Consider the following 24,281-nt stretch of genomic DNA (forward strand, 5'->3'; position numbering starts at 1 on the left):
ATATGAGCTGTAAGACTAGTTTTTTCTCTTAAAACATTTCAAGAATACTTGAATAAAGAATTAAGTAAAAGGATTAACTTTATTTCTCAGTTATGTCATAGAGTAAATACAAGACAATTAATAGAAATATATTTTATCAGAAAAAAATTATATACAGCATGATACCTAATCATACATGTTACAAATCTGGATTTTTTTTTTTTTTTTTTTGCTATCTATGACTATTCAGAAAATAATAATTATATATTGATTTTCATCAGTGATATGGAACTTTAACTCCCACACCCCAAATTATCTAGCAAACATTTTTAGGTTTTACTATAAAAAAACCCCACAAAGCTAGGAATTAAGAGCTGGAGTTTTCCTAGTATCTCAGGAGAAGCTCTTCCTGGGATTTTCTTTTCTAAGTCATACAGAATTTTTTGTAAACCCCTATCATGAGTCACAATGAATGAAAACAAATCCATACAAATTATACAGAGAACAAATCCCAGATGACTAAAACAAAGATTAATGAGATTAACTTTACTATGTAGTGTTAATCATATTAACACTAAAATGATTCTGAACAGTGTATTTATACAATAACACCACATATATAACAAAACACGTGGAAGGAAAATAAAAAAATTACATGCTATTAGCTGTGGTCCCATCCTTAAAAAAAATTATTGAATCTTCTATTTATTGAGCGATGCTGCATTCACTCATTCATTCATCCACTCCCTCAACTGTTATTTGTGTAATTAATTATTCAATCGTTCACTGAGGGACTGTATATGATCTACGTTTTACAATTGACCTCAAAGAGCGAGGCAGCTGAATGCATCCGATAGAAAATAGAAAAAGGCATCGCAAGGTTCACAACAATTATCCAGGGTTCAAAGCCAAACACTATTTCTTCTAGTCCATTGTCATATTCCGGGCGGCACCCAAATGCCGGTGGTATCCACAGCTGCAGGGAAAGAACGTGAGGCCAATATTAATCACCAGTGATACAAGTCAATAGCTCTTAATGACTGTGACTCCACCATGCTGCAAATTGGTTTCAGAAACCCCTAAGTAATCCCTCCCTGTTGCCACTGGAACATGCTGGTGGAAGAGGGTTTCTGCTGCTGCTATAGTTTTTGGACCGTTACTGATAGGAGCCTTCCGTAATCCACATTTAAATAAACTTTGTTCCCCAAAAGCATATTCACTTCTTCCAGAAGTAAAATTTACTGCCTAGGAACTATGGAACCATGCAAATTTAATATACTTATCAGACTTTAAAGAATGGGAAGCTTGTGAATTACACTCAAAATGTCTTACCGAAAGGTTGCAGAGGAATAAAAATGCAGCGATGTTCTTCAAAATTCTCCTCTTGTTGTTAGTAACTGAGTTTCTACTGTAAAATGAGAAATCTGAGGCTGAGTGCATGACCAAACTATTGTCCTGACTCATTTCTTCTTTGGCAACACCAGCACCATCATTTTCTCTCCCACAGATGCTGCCCTTAAACAGACAGGGTACATCACCACTGTCTCGAGCAGCTCTGCCATTGTAAACCTCTTTGTACAAGGGGGTGAGGGACAAAGTGCTCCCCCTAGATATGGTCACTATTCGAAGAGTTTTAATGTCATCATTCACCTTTTCCTGCTCACGGTGGATGGATTCAATGATAAAGAGATTCTGAATATATTTCTCAATAATAACCAGCACAGAGTAGGGCAGGTTATACCATGTGTATTTGGGATGACCTTGGGCACAGATAATGGCGAGGATCGAGCCCCAGGAGAGCAGCCAGGACCCTGCAGCTGTGCCCACCAGCAGTTCTGCATCCAGTTTTCGAGCAGGATTCTTGGAATTATCCAGCGATCTATCTTCCAGTCTGTAGATGAGGAGGGCGACAATTCCAGCTGTGCACATGAGAGCCAGAACGAAGATAGCATGCAAGTAAAACATAGTGAGGGCTAACTCGCTTTTGATTTTCGAACCTCCAATCTGAATTAAATACACAACAACTATGGCTATTGTGCTAGTTAACACCATTAGTCCAAAAATCATTCCAACAGTTATGCCATGGAATTTGAAAGGAGTTTTGTTTTGCTGGTGGTGCTCAACTTTGCGGCCAATGTTCTTCCACAGGACATAGAGCATTGTGGATGCTAGGATGTGGTACTCTATATTAAAGGGATATAGGTAATATATTCCTTGAGAAAATATCGAGCAGAGAGTTGTTGTCGTGCAATTGCATTGAGGTGCATGATCATCTAGAACTAAAGGAGGAGAGATTAGTTATGTGCATTATAAAGATTCCTTAAGTGAATAAATAAAACAAAAATAAAATAATGAAACACAAAAGGTAAGATTTCAGTCAAACAACACCCCGTTACCCACCTAAGAAAAGGCCCCTCTTCCCCAGCCTTCACTGGGCTTTGAAAGTGGAACACATCCCCAGCAGTTATCATAGAATGGCCTGGGTTGGAAGGGAACTGCAAGATCATCTATTTCAAACCCCCCTGCTGTGGACAGGGAACCTTCCACTAGACCAGGTTGCTCAAAGACCCATCCAACCTGGCCTTGAACATTTCCAGGGATGAAGCACCTACAGCTTCTCTGAGCAACCTGTTCCAGTGTCTCAGCCCCCTCACAGTGAAGAACTTTTTCTTTATATCTTCTGTATTCTAAATGTTCGTATTCTAAATTGTTTTGCAATCTAAACTTGCACCATCTCACCAATGGAGAAAATGGTTAATAATTTAAAAAACCACAACACTGAGAGCAAAGTCCTTGTTTTGTAAAACAGCACTAATGGATAATTTCTATCCCTTTGAGCCGTCTCACTGAATCCTGTAGAACCACAGGCCACATGTAACCACTCTCCCGGGAAAGATTTGCAAGATTATCCATGCTTGGTTTTTTATGAATAACTAATAATAGTAAACTCTCATTTTACTGCTGCTATGTTAATTTACTTCTGTTATTTAGCAATAAAGTGGTTCCTTAGTGATGTTCCTCAGTGATGTTGTTCTTCATAAGAAATGTTCTCAAAAAATCCATTAGAAGAAAACCAGTGCCTTGATCCCATATATGATAATGATCATATAACATTTTCGTATCAGCTAATTATCTTTTGCCCGAGAATGACTGTTCTGACATAGTCATGAATGACTCAGCTGACTCCTATGGTGACAATATTTTGTATGAGTGTGCTAGAGCAGGAATTTCAAAATGCACCAACCGTTTTGCTTACCTATAGTTATGTTCCCAAAACCAAGCGTGATTAGTCTCTCCTTATGTTCATTCAACTGATGTTTTGACTCCGTTAACACACCATTTGTCCACAGCAACAAATTTGTGAAAACAGAATGGATAACACCAAACCTACAAAATAAAGTAATTATTGAAGGAATCTGCACAGACTCCATATATATCTCCATATATGTGTCTCCATATATGTGAAATGAAATGGATTAACTTTCTGTGTACAAGCTACATGGCACTATTTATTTGTCGGTGCAGGGGGAGGGTTGAAAAATCATCACCGATCTCTAAAGGTGTTCTACAGTCACTGAATATCAGACTTTCAAAACTTTACAGAAATACAATGCATTAAATGGCCTAATGTATTAAACTATTAATAGGATGCTTTAACTGCTTCTTATTCTCTCTTATGTGATGGGTTTTATTCTTTGGGCTGGACAAGCTTCATGTTAGTGATTGAACAGTCTGAACAGGATTTTTTTGCAAACTGTATTTCACAGCATTCTGCAGTGCTCCTTCACATTCCCTTTGTCTGATCTTTCTTCACAGATACCACTGCCTTCTCCAACTTCTAGCCCATGAATTTTTATCTCCTGGAGAGAGCTGACGCTAACAGAGGGCTTTATTCCATTCAAAGAACTGGTACAAATGAGGGTAGGTCTCCATGCATTTTTGAGACTCCTGGCCTCTGACAAGCCATTTCAGCCTGGTGAAACAGAATGGTATTGGAGAAAGAAGTGTATTAATGGTTCTGAAGTTCCTAATAAAATCCAGGCAAAAATGTTCTCCATTGCCAAGCACTCCCTTTTTCTGAAGAAGGCCATGTTATCTCTTTCTCTTTCCTAGGCACAATCCTTTCACTTATGCTCTACCAGGTGTTCTCCTGCACCCAAGGCTGTTCTTGTTTCTTCACCAAGAAACAGTTCTTTATTACAACACTGTTCTCAGTGATAAACTTCCAGTTAGAAATTTTTAAAATGTACTTATAAACAGCTGACATTGCAAAGCCTTCTGTAATCACTGTCTTCCTGAGCTTGGGGTTTGAACACTTACTCAAGAGAGCAGAACAAATGGACAACCTTCACCATAGATGGTGTTTCTGAGAAAATTCATTTTACCTCCTATAGAAACTGGTCAGATCATTGATAACTTTAAATAAGTGCTTTGAAAATTACCATGTTTGCTTACTTATATTCTGTGTACAGACAGATGAATATACATTAATCCATCTTCTCACAAAACCAGCAAACACTCTGGATCTGATTTGGTATGTAGGATACCACCATGGAGGGTGTGTTTCCAAGTGCACTTGCACAGCTGCATCTGCCACAGCTGTGAGGTGTGGTTGACATGCCTGAGGGATGGGATGCCAGAAGGACCTCAAGAAGCTCAAGAAGTGGCCCCATGGGAACCTTATGAGGCTCTAAAAGGCCAAGTGCAAGGTCCTGCACCTGGATCAGGGCAAGCCCCAGTATCAACACAGGCTGGAAACATTCAAGGCCAGGTTGGATGGGCCTCTAAGCAACCTGATCTAGTTGAAGGTGTCCCTGCTTATTGCAGAGGGGTTGGACTAGATGACTTTAAAAGGTTATGTCCAACCCAAACTATTCTATGCATCTAACACCTAGTATAAAAAAGGTGGTTTCCATAAAATCAATATAAAGTACATCAGATACATTGCATTGACTGCAGGCTGGTGATGCAGATTCCCTTTCAGTAGCTAAATAAACAAAACATAATATAGTGCATAGTCTTAAAACACGTACATAATGTTTCCTTCTTAAGTGACTCTGTGGTATTATATATTGCCATTTTCCTCTCTCATGAGAAAAATATATGTATTCTGTCACTATTTTGTATTACAAAATATCAGTACAGTTTAAGTAAGGTTAAATTGAGTTCCTTTATATTTAACTCCTCTATTTCTTTCTACTTAATGCAATCAAGAGGAGAATCAATCTCTGTATATTTTTACGGTCCCTCATACAATAAAACTTTGGTGTTAAAGCACTGTACAGACCTGCACCTATTAACTTGCCAGATGAGGATCAGATCCACTTTACCTTTCAAGTGTTTTGAAAGACTGGATAACATCCTTTGCATGACACCACAGAAAATACACCTTAATGGAAGAAACACAGAGAAATATCATTACACTAATGAGCATATGTAACACTCAGAAGGGAACGTGCATCTGTAGATAGCATACCAATGTTTAAAATTTCTGATGATTTAAACAGAGGCAGCTCCATCTCCACACATGTGAAAGAGCTCATGATTTCCTGTGGTATTTACACAGAACCTGAGGTTTCTTACATGAAACATCAGTGGCTTAACAGTAGAAAGTCTAAGCATCACTCAGCAAAACGTATTTTCCTTCTGTATCTAAAAAGACATTTATTTCAATGACAAATTAAATAAAGCCACTGGCTGTGGATAGAGGTATGATTGCTGCTGGGCATGGTGATGCTAAGTTTGAATAATTTTTTAAATATATGAAATTCTATGGAGGGAAAGAGATTAATGAAAGGATGCCAGACTTGACTAATAAAACAACAGATGCCCACGAAGCATGAGAAAAGTTTGAACTAAATGCCTGAGAGACAACCCCATTAAGAACACAGCAGTTGTAATCAAGGATAGTGCAGAAAACTCAAACAAGGAATAAAAGAGAGAGATAACAATAATGAGTTAGCAAGTCAAGGGCAAAGAGGAATAAAATTAGAACTCTCTGTTTCTGAGAGCATAATGGAGACCTCAGAAAGAGATTGCTGCTGATACAAAACCAAGTGTGGATAGGTTCAAGAAGAACTATACCAGTATTCCTCAGGGATGTTAGGGTGACACTGGGAGTCTGTTTACTCCAAACAGTTCCTAGGATACTGAACTTGTCAGTAGGTGAACTATCAGAGAAAGAGTCCTAAGATTCCTCTTAGAAACCTGCCTGGTTTGGTGCTCCAGAAAGGGTCTGAAAAGTGGTAAGAACCTTGGGTTCTTCTTCAGCAGTCAGAGTAACTGGAAGCTCATGTTACCACAGCATCCATTATTGTAGGGTGCTTCCACAGCCACTGTTGTCTGAGGCATTTAATGTGTAATTTTGGAAAAAGATAGGCAAATGCAGTTCTTTATGGCCCAGCTATGCTACTCAGGAATAACAATTCCTCTAATGAAACATTTATCAATGAGAGGAGTGGCCGCTGTAAAATCCCAGACGTAAAGACTGAAATATTTCATGTAGGCTTCAACTGAAATCATATTGAAATTACCTTAGTCTCTAATACCATGTTCAATTTCCCTTCCTGGGATAAATGCAGTAAAATCTGACAGCAGATCTGAAACCATTCTTCAAAACTTATAAAAACGTAAGTTTTGAAGACCTGTTCAGACACAAGATAGTGGGAAAAAATAGGAAAAATCAGTAAAGAAATAGCATAAAATCCAGTTTTCGCTCACAGAACACTCATTGCTTCCAGGGGACTTCCACCTGCAGAGGAACATAATGCACAGCCTGCCCTGAGAGGGCAGGTATGTGTTAGTTCATATATGGGTGCAGAATGTATATATATCAGGCTTATATCAGGATGCCTCAGAGTAAATGACAACAGAATCTGATACATATCCTGTAGAAAACAAATCCTTTGGTTTCTTTGATTGCTCAGGCTAACATTTAAGTGTTCATTATTTTAAGCTCTGTAGATAATAAATTCAGTGACACTGGGTGATGTAACATTTAAATTAGAATTCTTGTTGCCTTTGTTCAGCATCTTTATTCACCATTCTTCTACACTCCAGTTCATGGTGGCTGGAAACCTTGTCAGCTCTGGGTCACTGGCTGTAAAGAAGAATGCTGTGTTCAGATCAGCAGGGCAGAAGGGCTTGATTTCATTGGTTTGTTTTCAGAGTTAAAGCAAAGAAGTTGCAAGACATGGAGAAGGGATATTACAAGAATGTGAAATTAAGATTACTTCAACCAACTCAGAATTTCACCCTCAGAGAAAAACATAGATGGGGTGAGAGTTACTGTTTAAATTTCAATGCTTTTTTTTTTTTTTTAACTGTTGAAGAAAGAAAAATTTAGGTTGTTCAAAAGCTCATTTACATGCAATCACAACTTCTAGAAAAAACTTTCTTTTCTTTCTGAATGACTTACACAACTTGGAAAATTCAAAACAGTGCCTGGCTATGATTGAGTATGTCAGTTGAGTGGTTTTCTCTTTCCTTCTTCCCTACAAACCTGCTGACAGGGGTTCAGAGGAGTTAATGTGAGAAACAATCAGCTATGGAGTGTCACCATACACTGTAGACCCAAAGCCTCATAACAAACAGGCAGCGGGAATATTTCACAGGAGTCACTTACTATGTTTGCTACTGTGCAGCCACTGATAAGAATAACCAAGTTCTTCTAGAAGGAATATCCATGTTCATTTGTTACAGGAAAGTTGTGCAAGTGTTTTAGAATCAGCTAGGAAGGGTTTTGTCCCCTTTGACTTAGCATGCCTAGACCTCTAACCACAATGAAACATCAGGTTATACAGATTGAACTGAACTTGTGTGGCAAGTCCTACACACAGAAACAAGGGAATGGTCTTTAGCCAAGGTACTCATTTCAGCCTGAAAATTCTGAAAATTATGTATATAACTGTAATTTTTAAAAAGGCCACTTAACTTCAACTCCAGGAGAGCATTTTTTGATTATTCAGTTTTTCAAACCCATGTGAATTTTATGGCTAAGCAACTTCAGGTTGCAAAGCTTGAATTTACTATGCATGCACAAGAATTTAGTCCTCAAAGGTGTTCTGTGATGTGTTTAAAAATAAAATTGGCATTAAGTCCACTGATGACAAGACAAAATATATTTTTGGTAAGAAATAGAGGTTAATATAAAACTGCAACCAGCGACTTTTACCTGTAAGATGGTGTGCACAGCATGTGTAACAGGAAAAATGCCTTCAGTTGGTGATAAACAGTTTGAAAAATCAATATAATATCCAATTTTAAAGGAGTCCAGAATTAAAGTAATCACTGCAAATAATGTAATCCCACCTACAAATGAAAAAGATATTAGAAAATTTTAATGTATAGTTACAGTGTCTAGAGACCATTTAGGGGAATGAAAGTTGATCAATATCTGTGTTCTTGTTTAGGGAAATAAGGGTAGATCAATGCTCACGAAGATAATTGACTCCATGAAATAAGTGCCTCTAATTCATGAAAGCCTGCCCAGTACATTAAGCAAGGATATCTCTGGACAGCCCCTGCATGGCCGGTGTGGAGTCACCAGCCCTGCACTGACCAGGACATTCAGCACCTTGCAGAGTGCCCAGCTCTGGGCAGGATCAGCTTCCCAAGTGACAGTGGCACTGAAGCAGCCACACAAAGCATGAACTACTGCCCTGGCAGCCCCACAGCAAACTGGGCAGTCCTGGGCAGCTGAACAATCCCCTTACAGTCTCCCAGCCCAAACCTCCAGTGGGAAATAACACAATCACTCGGTGTGCCCTACCCATGGCTCAGAGGGTCACACTTTAACCCAGAGACCACAACTACAATGAGCTGTATGGTTTATTCTCCTAGAAAGGAACCAAAGCATCTACATTTCACACTCACACAAAAATATCCTAATATACTACTCTAAATATCCTAAAGAACTTTGAAATACATTTCCCCTTGTTTATTTTTTTAAATGATTATTATTGGGTTTGTACCTGCATGACTAAGCACAACTGGCAACAAGATTACTGAACCAAACTCTAAGGCCTTAATTTCCTTGGTTTTGGTTTGTTTTGAGGGTTTTCTTTGTGGATTGGGGTTTTTCTAATTTTTTTAGGTTTTTACTCAAACAAGCTTTCCCTGGATTTAATTTGGACTTACTTGAATGAAGACTAGATAAAAATTTATTCACGGACCTTAACCAGACCTTAAGATATAAACCAGCATCAGTATCTCAATTGTTCTTTGCAATTCCTCACAGAGTAAATAACACCACTAGTGTTGACTTTGAAGAATATTCATCTTTTATAAGAGGCACAACCTCACTTCCATATAAGTACCACATGTTCCACTTGACTTGCGACAATAAAAAAAGAACACTAAAATGAAAGTTCATTTAATTAATAATACCTTTATTGTCAAAGTTGCAGTGATACAAAGTAAGTAGAAATTATATAAGCATGCTGTAATTTTGTTTATTATTTCATTGACCCTTTAAAATTAAACAAAAATAGACTTCAGAAACCTTTTCAATCATAAGGGTATGAATTCCAGTAGGATTTTATGTTTCTGTTTTACAATCTCTCTATAACAAAAACAGTGTCAAATTACCAGTTGAGTGTAATTTCTACCAAGAGCTAAAAACTTTTGCTTTAATATTGCAAAATCTAAAGCCTCAGATCTGCACTTCATGCATGTGCATAATCCCATACAGTATGTTAACTTACATTTCTTAGGTCAGCTAATTTGTATTCTAACACATGTAATGGGACTAGAGCCCACATTTAAATAGATGTGCCATTTTCATTATGTATGAAAGTAAATGTTACCACAAAATGTGAAGCCATAGGCTACTCTTGAGATCAAATTATATGTTTCCTTCCTTGTCTAAAGAATTTAAATAATTCTGAAATAAATTAGAATTGCTAATTCTGAAATAACTCTGTCTGAGGTAACTAGACATGCTCTGAGCAAGATGTTAGACTAGATGACCTTCAGAAGTCCCCTCCTAACTGAATTATTCTATAATTGATTATGTGATTTATGGTTTATTTAGAAACTATGCAGGAAACCGCCTGTTTGTCTGAAATACATCTGTGTTATGATTGTTTCAATAAGAAGGCAAAAGCTATCTTCTGAAGTAAAAAGATATAAATCACTGTCTTCCAGGGACTAGAAGACTTTATATGACTCTTTTGATGTTAGATTGTTTCATTTATTCAAATGGTCACTACATGCTTCTGACAATTACTCAGGTGGTAATACAAGTGTATACAAGGTCTCCAACATGCTTATTTATGGGCTTCAAAAGAGAATGATTGTGCTAATTTGCTTAGTCAAAAGCCAAAGCACAACCATAATGACCATGCACATGGTATGTTAATAGTTTTTTTGTTAACATTTTGTGATGGAAACTTCAGTAGTATGTGCTAGTACTAAACAGACACCAGTAATTTCAAGGAAGATAATTCCACTGCTTAGCTATTTCCATTTGAAATTTTAAGAAATGTGAAATGATTGCGACTGAGTGCTGTTTCATCATTTTTCCTTTTTGAACATTTGTTGAAACCTGCATATCTTAAGGGATTAATAATAGGATTTTCAATATTGCTAAGTGCTGGCTCATTTCTTCCTACTAACCATCAAGAAGAACAAAAACCATAATGACACAGTTGCACAAATACTACTCTCACCTTAAAATATTGTTCAAATAATTGGCAATCCAATGCGGGCAGTAAAAAGATACAAGTTGAAGTCTGTCAAGAGCTTTTTAAGTTGACTCGTTGTCAATATTTTAAACAGAAGCTGTGCTGATAAAGAATGTGATAAAATAAAGCTGTTTGTGAGGCCAACTGATTTTTGTTTTGAGTTCTCTGGCTCACTTCACTGAACTTTCCCAAAAAATGATCAGAGAGCTTTTCCTAGCAGGAGACCATACTTAGGGGAATAACTTTTGGGTAAGTCAAGGGAAGACTTCCTGAGGTTCCCTGTGGTTTTTGGGTCAGGATAACTGTGTTGTATTAAAGACAGAGGTCTCCCACAAACTTTCCCCACATTCAGACTAGGAGTGGTTCTTGGTCAACCATGCAGGCGGGAAGAACCGAGCTCAAGGGTTCACACAATTGACACCTTGGTGCAGAAAAGCTTGAGGAAACCTTCCTGTGAGCAATTATTACAAACTGATCATCTGTCCTTCTAGCATTGCTAAACATGTACAAGGAGTCAGTTACAGGAGGTTTTTGTTAAATCATTCCATTTCAACATTTGTCAGAGCAAAACGGTCTAAGTAGGCAATTGCCACCACTTTTACTAAAATTATATTCACAGTTTGAAAGGATTCATGAAAATACACTCATTTTATACTGTTTAATACAAGGACATTTGCTCTCACAATTACAGCAAGGAGATGTTCTTCAAAAGTAGCTGAGAGCGCTAGTAAAAAATTGCAGAAAGCTTTCTGTGGAAAAACTCAAAAAAATATGTCTGTCCCACTCCACCCTCCCCTTTCGTTTGGACTTTTAATCTTTGAGATAAAAGATTTCTATGACAAAAGCACTGATAAAGAGGAGGGCAAGGGGTATCTTGGCAGAGGAATTGCCACCTGGGTTTTTCCTTAGCTCAAATAAGTTTTCTTTTACCAATAGAGGATAAAGGAGTTGTACAGACTTGTTGTAACTACAAGAAACTCCCAAGAATAGGAAAGTGTAGGCCATTCCCTAAGGGCAAATTTGTTGAATTGCAGCCTAGACATCCAAGAGAAGCCATGGAAGCCGCACCACTTGAGAAGCCAGTACAAAGAACCATCCTGTGCTGGTAAAAGAAATGGATAAGGTAACCAGCAGTTCAATCCAGGATCTTATTTCTAAGTTTCTGTGACTCCTTATATTCTGTAGGACAAATGAAATGCTGTGAATGCGGCGCCAAAAGAAAGAGGGCAGGGGATCCTGCTATACTTACCCATGCTAGGCAGTATTTATTCCATATTTAGGAGGGGAAAGCTACCCTCTGTGTAACAAAAGCATAGCTTGGTCCAAGGTAGGATCAAATTAAGCCTTGCACGAATTTCAGGAGGTTGTAAGCCACATAAGCTAATAAATGAAAAATGCCTGAGAGATGAATATTGACTTAGAAATTATTAAATAATCAAGAGGAACAATTCAACACTTGGTATGTGAACTCCATTCATTTCAGGAAAGAGACTACAGACCATGGCTGTACATTAGACATTAAAAAAACCCAGGTTTTCTGTCAGCAGTTCATACACAAATGTCAACAGTTGCAAAGAAAATAAACAATACACAAGCACCAAAATTGAGAACAAACTACACTTCCACAGCACAACCTTACTTTTCAAAATAATCAGGTGTCAGGTGTTCTTGGAATTTTCATTTAGATACTTCATTAGCTGTTGTGAAAACTAACTGTTGTGTCATTGTTAGGAATGAAACATTGTTAAGAAGTCAACATTTTATGGAAAAGTTTTCTTATAACATTCCACTTAAATACTTTCTGATCTATCATTTACAGTGCTGAGACTGAAAGAGGAAGAGGCTGGTAAAACTGGGGTTGCCTATTATTCCACAAGCACTGATGTATGCTGTTTCTTTTTCTTGGTACCCAGAAACACAGCATTCCTGTCACTACGACTCTGTGATGTGCTCCCCAAACACCTTCTCTCAATATACCTTTAGATCCTTACTCTGGTATGCACCTGACTCTGCAGACAAGGGCCAGCACATCCCAGCACTACCCTGGCAGACTTGCATACTTTTTTTGCAAGTGAACGGTCATTTTAGATTCCTTGCTTAACTGCTTTATGTTCTAATCTACAAACTGATCTGGTCAGGGATTTTATTCTCTTCTGTCTAAGTCTAGATGTTTCTTGTAGATAAAAAAATGCTGCTAGCAAGGATTTTCTTGCTATTTTCTAAGTCTGTGAGAGACTTTTCTCTCTCACAGAAGAGGTAGCAGAGCTATGTAAACACCCAAGCCACCTGCAACCTTGAAAAGTCTTGTTTATGGTATAGTAGAAAAATATTTTGACAATGGATGTTTTAGGATTTTAGCCAATCGCCCCAAGGGGTGGCTGGTCCTTTGTCCAATTAGACTATGAAGAAAAAAGTCTATAAAAGAGTTTGTAAAATAATTAAATAAATCAATCTTGCTGCACAATTCCTGCCTGCTGGATCTTCTCTCCTCCTCCTCCCTATGGCTGCGGGACATGGTGATATACCCTAGGGCCCAGGCCTGCAGTAATAGTTTCTAAAGCATCACTGTACACATATAAACAGGAATCTCTGTTATACATTGGTATAGAGAGCACTTGAGGACCTTTCTGACTGGAACTACCATAAAGTAAGTTGCATTATACCATCTGGAAAAGGTGATAATTGCCTCTTCCACTGGCTGTATTTCATTTTTCAAGTTTCACCAAACCAGTCTGGTAAGGAAAAAAGGCTCCAGAGCTTTCAGCACTATAAATGGTAGGTTGGAAAGTGAGGATGTTTAACAAACAGCTTCCCCATGCAATCTCCTCGTATGTTCAGCTTATGCATATATTTACTTTAGAGTGCACTGCATGTGCATTGAGTCTGTGATGCCTCCCGGTAGGGATGGAGAGGGTAACAAAGAGGTAGCAGACACAGGTGATGGCACAGGTGTCTCTTGTGCAGTACCATCCTTTGTGCCATCGGCCCGTACTTACACTTCAGCCAGCGGGCTCCGGCGTGTGTGTCCTTGTCCCGGATCAGCCTCCTCTGCGTGCAGCTCCTGCAGAGGTACCACAGCATCCACAGCAGCTGGATGAGCATCAGCGTGATGAGGTAGGAGAGCAGGTGGCTCTTGCTGATGCCCACGGCATGCACAGCCCAGGCGAAGGTGAGCAGCAGCCCGGCCAGGAAGAGGTTGATGCCGTACTGGCTGCTGAGGATCTCGGCGTTTTTCTGCGGGTAGCTGCCGCCCACCGCGGGGCACCCGGCGGCTTGCTCCATCTCCCACGGCGCCGGCCAGGTGCTGCACCAGGCGGTCCCGTTTCCCCCGGGGAGCCCCGAGGCCGCCGCTGGCCCGGCCCCCATCGCGGCGGGGGCGGAGCGGGACCGCCGGCCCTGGCCGTGCCGTGCCCGCGGGCGGGGGCTCCCGGCTGCCGGGGCAGCCCCGCGCTCCTCGCTAGGGGAAAGGCTGCTGAGGCTTTTGCGGGACAGTCTTGCCTGAGGCTGACAGCAGCTGGGGTCCAGACCAGGGTAAGGAGAAGTCACTCGGACGAAGGTTAGTCCGGAGCCAGGCAGTCATGTTCCTTGCGGAGGGGCAGGTGAGCCCTGTCCGGCTGGCTCTGGTGAGGGACATGGGGTTATGTCTTTGTTGAGAGACCTGTGCGGTGTAACCCATTCCTGACAGGGAGATGGGAAAGACAGCGTGTGTTGAACAACCCCCCGGCCCGCTGGCTGGAAAGCCGAGGAACAGCCACTATCTGGGAGCGGCGCGGCTGCAGCCTGCCCTGCAGCCCAGGAGCCACAAGCTGCGGCTGGAGCTCCTTCGCACGGTGCGGCAGAGGGACCACCCACGTGTTTCACGCTCTGGGCCCCACAGGCCATCTTCTTTTGGGCAATCGGTACTTTCACTGGTAGTACAGAACCTCGGTTTTCAGGAATTTTCTAGACCTTTCAAAAGAGGCAATTTACCTTTTTTTTTTTTTTTTTAGGAAATCCCTTCCTGACATCACAGTATTATAGCAATCGCTAGCTGGAGAAGCAACTACTGAGCTCAAAGTAGCAAAAACTTCTGCAGAATGTAGTCCACTTCTTATATATTCATTTTCCCAATATTTATACACACTTTCAGTATCGACCCTTTTCTACTTAAACTAAATTCTCTTAATTTTAGGTATTTGGGTGCCGAGCATAGGTTGGAGGCCAAATACCAAGACAGACTGGTCCTTGTTCTGGCCAAGTAGGTCTTATACTTTCCTTTTGAGCATGTAGTGAATGAGTATTGTGTTGGATACTCAGAACTGTTACTGAAACACTTTGCAGGACTTTGTACAACGAGCATATCTACCTGGGATTCTCAGAAAGACATCAAAGTACTCAGAGGGCAAGCAGCTCTCCAAAGATAAACAGAGTGGAACACTTCCAATAAACCCACTGAGGGGGCATGAAAGACAAAGATATTTCGAGTCAAGTACAGTATTTAAAATTTACATGAACATCTATTTTACAGAAAAAGCAATAGGATGAGCTGAAGTCTCCAAGAAAGTGTAATTAGACAGTTAAACAATTAAATACTGAACAACAATTGATCACTTTTGTACAAAGTTTATTAAGATGTTCAGAAGAACAAATTTGAAAAATCATGTAGGAAAGAGTAATTTTAATTCAAGATCACAAAGCAACTTAAAACACCAAGCTGACAAATAAAAATACAGCTATAATAACCATCCCTGAGCAATACTGCATTTTAAATATTATAATAAAGTTATTCAAATGTACCTGCATATGCAGACAAAAAATTGTTAAAACTTTTTGAAAGATGAAGACCTGAAGATAAGCAACTTGCACTTTGAAGATGCGAAGCACAACTGGTTTTGGCAAACTTAAATATTACATTTTAAAAAATCAAGCTGTTAACTTACTCTACAAACTACTTAAAGTAGTGCTGAATGCACTTTGTTTTGGTTTGTCTGATCCTTTGTATTACACACTTATTAGGATGCAACCTTTTTGCTTAATGGAACAGCCAAAGACAATGTGTATCTTTTTCATTACTAAACATTTCAGGTGTTCAGCAATGGTGTGAATTTGGAAGTCAGAATGAAGAACACAGTATCCTTTGACAGTCCAGACTTTAAGCAACAGTCACAAGGGGTAGATTTTAACAAGTTTCAATACCCAATTTCTACATTCTCCTATTTTCCATAAGGTGTGGGTGGGAAAGTATTTACACAAGGATCTACATAAAGTGGTCTAGCAACTAGATGGTGCCCAGGTCTTCAGACAGTTAAGTATCTCAGCCAACATGAACAGACACCTAATAAAAATAAAATGCTATTTTATTTTCCCAACTGAGTATAACTAGTAGCTTTTAAGTTAATATCAGCCTCTTCATTGCTGAGGAAGAAAAATGGTAACTTCATTTACAGGCACTGCTAAGAATGAAAAGTTAATTTACAGAAGAAAAAACAACCTGAATACTGAAAAACAGTGCATACATCAAAATAATTTAATGTGTGCTCCAAATCTTTTGTGTAGTGTTAATATTGTTCATTGTATTGCTGGTTATTCACAGCTTGATCATCCATTTTTGGCTGTGGACAAACTGTATGAGCACAAGTAGAATTTATTTGTTTCATTGATGGCACTGCCAAATGTCAACCAGCTTTCCCTTACCCCTATCCATACTTTATTTTTAAACACTAGCAGATCTGAATTCAAGACATTAGGTAATAAAGTATTTCCTACAAGGTAACATATATAACATCAGAAATTTAACAGATCAAGAAATGTCTCCTATAAGTAAGTTTACAAGTACAAACACAGGTTCCAGATAACAGTATTTTACCTGTCAATTCAAATGGAAAGAATATAGTATTAAAACCACACGACACTTGATCTAAGTATCAATTACTTCCAAATCAAACAACATGATTTGAGCAGGAAGCTGGACTACGTGACCTCTGAGGGCCCCAGAGATAATATTTAAAGGTCCCTTCCAACACTAACTATTTTATGTTGCTATTACTTACTACCCATGTGCTTAATATTCAAATATAAATAGAAGCTTTACAAAGCTTTACAAAATGAAAGGCCTCATGTTACTAGGAGATGTAAAACCTATTTATCTTTCAATTATTCAGTAATCAGTTGCTTTTTCCTATGGTTATGTCCATTAATCTATAAATCAAGTAGATTAAGAATTATTGTATCAGTTAGAGCAAACAGGCAGTATTAGAAACAACAGAAGTACTGGAATGTAACAAAAGTGACATACACTTTGCAGGATTACAGTTACTTGAGTCCTTCACATGAAGCTGAAAGAAAAGAAAAGAAAAAAAACCAACCCAATTTAACAAAAATCTTTGAAGGTTCTAAATACTGCACAAGCTGTATCTTGTACTAAATAAATTAATGATTTTGCAACCAAGTAATAACATTATTACACCAAGTAATAACTTGGCCCTAATTTTTAGGCAAGTAATTATTTGACCTAATACAGAATTTTCCCACATACTTCCAGCGCTCAGATAGAACACAGCCAATGATAGAACAAACAAACAAGAATAAGTTTGTATCAGCAAGTGTGACTCAAGTTCCCACAGTAAAGAGGTTCTGAATTAAGTACTGTATTTTTCAGAAGTCTGTGAGTTTTGTCAGAATAGAAGTTAATAACTTCCTTAAAAATCAGGCTTCTTGATATCTAGGAAAAAAAAAAATCTGAGTTTCACCATCCCGGCATTAAACACTTTTTGCTTACAACTTTGTCAGTACAAGAGGCTACACTCTAAATCCAGCACAGTCTTCTTGCTGCACTCCTAAAAATGCTGAGGGATCTGCTCACCAGAAAGGATTTGTGATGGCAAGCAAAGCCAAACAGGCTTCCTCCACATTCCCTTGAGAAGTACAACAAACAAGACCTGCTGAAAGAGTAGCTTCCTTGGCTGGTATGAGACCCCTGTGATACAGGGGACATCCTTTACCCCATTTACTGACTTGTCTTTGATGTCTTCCTTAGCTTTTCACATTTCACAGGATTCATTTGGTAAGTATAGCCTAACAAAAGATGTGGGAACCCACTTTCAATGTGGCAGTTATTGAGAATGTGTTTTTCAAGTCAACAAAACAGATGGGTTTGCCTTTGAAAAGTTCTTTTTAGAAAGAACAAAGAACTTCTCATATCTGGCAATTTTCCAGATAGCAGGTTGATCTGGACTGTTCATCACAGAAAATGAATACAGCATATTTAAAGACAAAGATATGACAAAGATTTTGAATTTTAAAAAATAAAGAAGGCACTTGCACACAAATGTTGGTATCTTCTCCCCTTTACTATCAGGTCAAGCAGCTTTGCTAAGAAGTTCTCCCAGTAAAAGCTGCAGGTTTTTGGCCTATACCAAACCCAGACCATACACTCTCACTAATGTTTCTTTTCAGCGTCTTGAATGGAATCTTAGAGAAGTGAAAAGGATACTCTTCCCCTTTGGATAATTGCATGTTGTCTGGTTACTCTATATGCCACAAAATGTGAAAATGCTAAGAATGTACACAAAACATAGAGAAGGAATCCCTGAATGGTCATCCAATCCTTAAATGTCTAACAAATCAGTTCCCACGAGATAAATACTTTTATGTGCTTAGGAAATTCAATTATTTACCTGTAGGGCTTATCCCAGGAGTGATACAAGCATCACAACACCCATGAACTGAATGAAGAGCAACACAGGTGTCAAAAATGACCAGACAGGCCACAAGGCAACATTGAAACTGGGAATAAAAGCAGAAATTATTTGGTAAGTTCAGTTGTCATATTACGGAAGCATCAGGAATACAAAGAAAACATGTCACAAGAGGAAAGAAGATTTAAATTACTTAATCTGGAAGAATACTTGTTTGTTTCTGAAAACAAAACCCATCAAGGGTAAAGGGTAAAGATACCTTTTACTTTCAGAAAATCTGTATCTGAAGCCCCTGAAAATGACCTACTCTTTGATTTTTCCATGGGCATACATGGCAGCTGAGAGAAGCCTTGATATAAACTTCCATCCAGACAGATTTCAGTTAACTGAAGAGACAGGGGGAAAACCAACTTATTTTACAACTGAATTACAAGAATTACAGATTTGACTAATTATAAACCATAGGGAACCTTTATTTTCTTCAATCTTCCTTTTTTTTCACCATCGCAACAAATGCTGACTGATACTCTGATACAACAGCAAAACAAGAGGAAATCAACTTTCAAAGGGAGAGTAAATAAATACTTGCACAATAAATAAAAATACTGGCACAATGCCTGTAATTTTCTTCATTCACATGCAGATTTGCTCAGTTCGGATGCATATAACCTCATAAGTCTCTTATTAAAAGTACCATTCTCAGACAAAATATAAAACCTTAAAGCTTATATAGCAATAGTCAGAAGTTTAACATTTTGTGTATGTTTGCTACTTACAGATTGTTTGATAATTAAGAACTCTGACAGAAACTGATCAAGCTGAATTTTTTCTCAGATGGAGAATGCACCTTTGTCTTAATTTGTAAACTGCACAAGTAGTTGTCAGAGTTGAAAAATTTACACTAACAAAGATAACTACTTCAGTTTTCCCCTAAATTTTCAAGACAAAAAAGATCCAGTACATCTCTAAGTACACAATATACAGTTTCAACTGCTGCAACTCTTGCTTTGTGGATGAAAGTTGAAAGTGCAAGAAATTATGCTACACAGAACTGGTATCGTCACCAATACACATAGTAGAATTACAGAAATTATACTTATTAAATGAGCCCATTAACACACAGGTTTTGCACAGGTTTAGCAAAGTTTGTACATGGTGTTTGAACTCACCAAATTGCTGCTGCTATAAAGGTAGCTGTTGTGATAGGAATCAGTGCAGGGTACTGTTCATCATAGTCCTGAATTCCACAGTACCACTCAAGATACAGTATGCAGTAAAAGGCAACAGATAAACATGCAGCCAGTAAACAAGAGCCACAGGCAAGCCACCAACTGTGGGAAGAAAAGCACATTAAACCATGTTTGGCACAGTCACATTGCAGTTTGCACAGTAATCTTCACTCCAGTCTACAAACAGAACAGACAGTATCTGTTAGATACACAGATTGTGGCCTAGAGTTCCTGTAGGTTTTACAAAATTTAATTTTACAGAACACTTCTTGCACTTCAAAGCTGTCTAATATAAAATAGGCTCCACTGCAACTGTGCTTTACACTATAAATTAGACTGGTGATCTTTGTGCAACAGAAATATTGCCAAAAGCTTTAATATGGTTTCTGTTTGTGAACTCTCAAATTTAACAGACAAGAAGCATGAAGATTTTTCTTTATAGCTGCTGAAGAAAACCACGGAGAAATCCAGAATTTTAAACTGAGAATCATAAAAACACAGGGTATGTGATTATTTGGGAAGACACTTTTGAGCCTCTTTGAGGACATACTTCAAGAATAGTTCAGGAAAGGCAACTTGGGAGGAAGATGCACTTTAATAAAATCTTATCTGAATGTGTATAACAAATAAAAATTTTGAAAAGTGAATTCTCATTACCATAACTTGATTACTAAATTACAAAGGGTAATCAAGGATCTTTCTACTCAGGTAACATTTGCTCTGGAATGGTACAGCGAACATAATGTGCTACTTTGGAACCTTGGTACTGCTACTTGAGAGTTCTGCACTAAGAGAACTGTTGTCATGGCCTACCTAGACAAACAGCGCAGGAAGACAGGGTCCTGACCCCAAATTTTGATTACATCCTGGAATCACCAGTTTTGCTTTCACAGTCAGCTGTGTGAAGGGTGTAGCCAGCCTGGGAGAGCAGCTTCAGAGAACCTCACAGCACAGAGCAAGGCCCTGTGCAGCTTCCACGTACTGATATAACAATGACAACAGCAATGAGAGTTTTAAAAGCACCTCCAGCTGAAGCTATCTAAAAATATTTAACAAACATCAATCCCACTGAAAATAATTTAACAGAAAAGAAAGGCTAGAAATAAAAATTACTTCTGAGAAATTATTTCATTAATCTTTTGCTAACCTATTCAAAGTCATCCTAACAACTTTTAGAGAAATGAACTTTTGTTTGACATTTAAATATTAATTTCAGGGGTTTTTTATTAAAATAAAATCAAAACCCCAACACTTCCAACAAAAGTGGCTGCTATTTCTTGGCCTTAAATGAAAACTTGAAGGTACAGTATTAAAATGTCTGGTATTAGAGCAAACTTTGCATGTACAAAGATGGCTCAGTAGAGTTTATAGAGAAAAAAACAATTATAGCAAATATTAAGCATTGTATTTACTTTAAAATTAGTTCAATAATATCAGCTTAGGTGGTCATCTGGTCCAGCCTCCCTGCTGAAGCAAGCTCAGCTACCGCCAGTTGCCCAAAATCATGTCCAGATGGCTTTTGAGTATCTGCAAGGATGGAGACTCCACAACCTACCGGGGCAACCTGTTCAGTGCTCAGTCACCCTCACAGTAAAAAAGTGTTTCCTGATCTTCAGAGGGAACCTCCTTCCAGTTTGTGCCCACTGCCTCTGGTCCTGTCCTGGGCACCACTGGAAAGAGCCTGGCTCTGTCTTCTTTGCATCCTCCCTTCAGGTATTTACATGCATTGAAAAGATGCCTCTGAGCCTTCTCTTATTCTGGCTGAACAGTCCCAGGCTTCTCTATTCCTATTGTGGATCTTGTCTATGCACAATTTAAAATACAGTGACCAGATGTAACAAACTGAGTATTATTGTAAGACTAAAACACAACCCTCTTGTAAGAAAAGATACCTTACCTATCTGCTTGCATAGTTTCTTTAATATTTTTTAAAAAATCAAAGTAGTATGTCACAGTTATTGATGCCAAAATCCAGAATGCAGAATGAATATTCAGTCTGGTATGAGGCCTCATTGTTTTCTCTACAGCCGTAGACTCTTCTGTAAATAAGAACATAATTATAGCACTAAAGCCAGCCATTAAATGGAATATGATTATCGTTAGGTAAAGCATGATGCTTTATCTTTTTAATTATTTTATCTTGGGAGATTATTATACTAATCATAATACACTTTGTACTACAAATATTCTAAAAAGCTCTGAAGATTTACTGAAATGAAAAGGACTAAGCAAGGTACCCCTTGATAAAAAGATAAAGCAGTAACAATCAGCACAAAACTGTGTCTGTATACCTTTTTAGGAAACAGCTGACTAGATTTTGTAAGCATTGTTTAACTAATTAAAAACTTCTGGTGTTATTAAAGCATTTTTATCAATCCACATATAGAATTTCAGGTTGTTATTTCCAATTAATAATTTATTTGTACCCTTCTTTACAAATTTTAGAATTTGCAGAACTATTTCAGGCATAAATAATTTTCTTGTTCTCAGCTGCAAATAATTCACAAATTTTCAGCTCCAGTTTCGGGAGCTAGCTTGACTTACACTGCACACTTTCAGCAGGTAAACTACAACTATCACTGTGCGGGAAAGTCCCTTCTCTTTTTCCCCTCATCATCACCGTTTTAGAGAAAGTGAGACATCAGAGGGAGTAGATGAGTAAGCCTCTTTTTGTGCACGACAGTAACCATGTAACACAGTATTTATACACACTGTCAAACAAGGTGTCAGAGGTGATTTTTATGTCTCACACTCCGAAGTGTATCACACGCAGTTCCTGGTGGCCTCCAGCAGTATCACACGTGCCCGCTCCTCCACACGCACCGCCACCAGCCGAGCGTACCGACAGCTCCGCTGGAGCTTACAAGCAGCTTTATTTTTCATTTCCTAGATTCCTCCTCCTCCTACTAGAGCTTGGGCCTGGAGCGTTCGAGCGCTTCATGCGCATCAGGCAGTGCGCGGCTACAAGCCCCTCGCGTCTCCCACACCCAGCTCGCAGTCAGGAGCGGACACCTGAGGGCAGGCGGGGCCGCGCTCCGCGCTGCGCTACCCGAGGCGCCCCCGCTGCCGCCCCAGCGCCCGCCCGGCGGGGCCCGGCACCGCTCCCCGCGCTCCGGCAGCACCCACCGGCCGTCCCGCCGCCCCGGGCAGGCGGCTGCGGCTGCTGCGGGTCCCGGGGCTCCGGCCCGCGCCGCCCCGGGCGCCGCAGCCTCGGCAGCGCGTCCCCGCCGCCGCCGGGCTCCATGTTGGGCCGCTCCGGCAGTGACGCGACGGGGCGGGAGCGCGGCGGCCGCGACCGCCCCGGCGTGAGGGGCAGCGGCAGCGCCCGGCCTCGGCGGGCGGCCCGGCGGTACGGGACTCATGAACAGCTTCGGGAACCGCACTGCCCGCCCCTGAACAGAGGGAACGCGCCGGGTGCAGCCGAGTGCCGCAGTGAAGGCTGTGCTGCCGAAATGACTCAGAAAAAAAAAAAAAAAAGATAAAACTCTGTGCGTAGAAATGTTTCCCTCAACTGACAACCAGATGTTCTCGAGGGCAGGTGTTAGGGAAATCTTAATTTTTGTGACACAGAGCAGTGGTGTCGGTGCAAAATGGTTGGAGCATGGTGCTAATAACACCAAGCTCGTAGGTTCTTACTGGCCTTACTGGCCATTTATTTAAGAGTTGGAGTCCATGATCGTTCTGGGTCCCTTCCAACTCGGAATATTCTGTGATTCTCTGAAATGCAAAGCTCTGGGAGCTTTCGAGAGCCACGGGAATCCTGTAGCACTCGAAACTGCACCTCGTAACTGGAAATAATAAACATATTTGCAAGGCAAACTAGGTAAAAGTTAAATAAACTAATGAAATGTTTAAATAGATTGTTTCAGTTCTGTAGTTGACTTCTGCATAACTAGATGCAAAGTCACTTCAGCATGTTTCTGCAAACAAAATCTTGAAACGAATTATATTACAGGGGCTTTCTTGTTTATTCTCATGGACAAATTTAAAACTGCTCACTTTTGCTGGTAGATTAAACTTAGGTCTGGTCATTATAAGAATATTGTGAATATTAAGAATACTGTGAATATATGATATATGTACTGTACCTTCTGGGGTGTGTTCAGTGATTAGGCCATTGACATGGCTTTTAAAATTGAAATTTGTTTCTGATAGTAATGGTTCATTAAGTTAATTAGATGATCCATGTAGTTGTTGCAAATCCTGTGCTTTCTCAGACAAAATTGTGTGGCGTAACATACCAACTAAGGCAAAAATCCTGCTGATTTCAGAGAAGGTGCCTGTCGGATACAGCAGCTGTTATGGATAGATTTTCAGCAGCTGTTATGAATAGACAGTTGGATTAAATGTAGAAATATTCAATAAAAGCTCTGATTATTATAAGGGAGATTGAAGAAAAAAACCTAATTGCAGTATGTGGGTTTTACTTACCAAAATCAAGTTTAGAGTCCTTCTAGCTGTATATAAAGTTCAAAAAACCAAATGTTTAATAACCTGATAACACTGTTCCTCTCAGCGGACACAATATTTTGTATGAAAACAATGCTTATGAGAAATGTGTGAAAGTTTCACTTACCAAGTGCATTCTTTGCATATTGTCCAGCATTTATTAACAGAAAAGCCTTGCAGATACTTCCTCTGTAGTTTTATGTTGAGAAAACAGGAAAATCAAAAAGAATGGAATGTAGGCTGTGGTTAAATAATTAAACCTT

At 39.3% G+C, this 24,281-nt stretch overlaps 2 protein-coding genes across 3 annotated transcripts; both read right to left on the bottom strand.

Annotated features, from left to right (window-relative positions):
• Positions 1-553: 553 nt before the first annotated feature.
• OTOP1 (otopetrin 1) lies at positions 554-13,946 on the bottom strand. Its single transcript, XM_010402197.3, has 6 exons — positions 13,661-13,946; positions 8,153-8,289; positions 5,310-5,368; positions 3,236-3,366; positions 1,312-2,258; positions 554-955 (listed from the first exon to the last, which is right to left on the bottom strand). The coding sequence occupies exons 1-6, from the start codon at positions 13,944-13,946 to the stop codon at positions 785-787; spliced, it is 1,731 nt and encodes a 576-aa protein (XP_010400499.2). The 3' UTR covers positions 554-784.
• A 1,304-nt stretch (positions 13,947-15,250) lies between these two features.
• Positions 15,251-22,813, bottom strand: TMEM128 (transmembrane protein 128). Of its 2 annotated transcripts, none has more exons than XM_039551480.1 (5): positions 22,696-22,813; positions 21,467-21,608; positions 19,510-19,671; positions 18,320-18,428; positions 15,251-16,978 (listed from the first exon to the last, which is right to left on the bottom strand). In XM_039551480.1, exons 1-4 carry the CDS (start codon positions 22,811-22,813, stop codon positions 18,329-18,331), a joined length of 522 nt encoding a protein of 173 aa, XP_039407414.1. In that variant the 3' UTR covers positions 15,251-16,978; positions 18,320-18,328. The 2 variants fall into 2 exon arrangements, with proteins under 2 accessions (XP_039407414.1, XP_039407415.1); XM_039551481.1 differs by lacking the exon at positions 15,251-16,978 and adding an exon at positions 16,985-17,364.
• Positions 22,814-24,281: the final 1,468 nt, after the last annotated feature.

The sequence above is a fragment of the Corvus cornix genome, chromosome 4, assembly GCF_000738735.6.
Source record: "Corvus cornix cornix isolate S_Up_H32 chromosome 4, ASM73873v5, whole genome shotgun sequence".
NCBI classification, from domain to species: Eukaryota; Metazoa; Chordata; class Aves; order Passeriformes; family Corvidae; genus Corvus; species Corvus cornix.

What these genes read in the sequence shown, in the direction of transcription:
- OTOP1 (XM_010402197.3), bottom strand. Translation starts at nt 13,946, where the DNA reads ATGGAGCAAGCCGCCGGGTGCCCCGCGGTGGGCGGCAGCTACCCGCAG. An exon ending in TTTTGGGAACATAACTATAG is followed by an intron (nt 2,259 to 3,235) that starts GTAAGCAAAACG and finishes CTCCTCCTTTAG; the next exon opens with TTCTAGATGATCATGCACCT. An exon ending in TATTCCTCTGCAACCTTTCG is followed by an intron (nt 956 to 1,311) that starts GTAAGACATTTT and finishes CTTTCCCTGCAG; the next exon opens with CTGTGGATACCACCGGCATT.
- TMEM128 (XM_039551480.1), bottom strand. Translation starts at nt 22,813, where the DNA reads ATGGAGCCCGGCGGCGGCGGGGACGCGCTGCCGAGGCTGCGGCGCCCG. An exon ending in CCGGGGCGGCGGGACGGCCG is followed by an intron (nt 21,609 to 22,695) that starts GTGGGTGCTGCC and finishes TCTTATTTACAG; the next exon opens with AAGAGTCTACGGCTGTAGAG. An exon ending in GAAACTATGCAAGCAGATAG is followed by an intron (nt 19,672 to 21,466) that starts GTAAGGTATCTT and finishes TTCTTCCCACAG; the next exon opens with TTGGTGGCTTGCCTGTGGCT.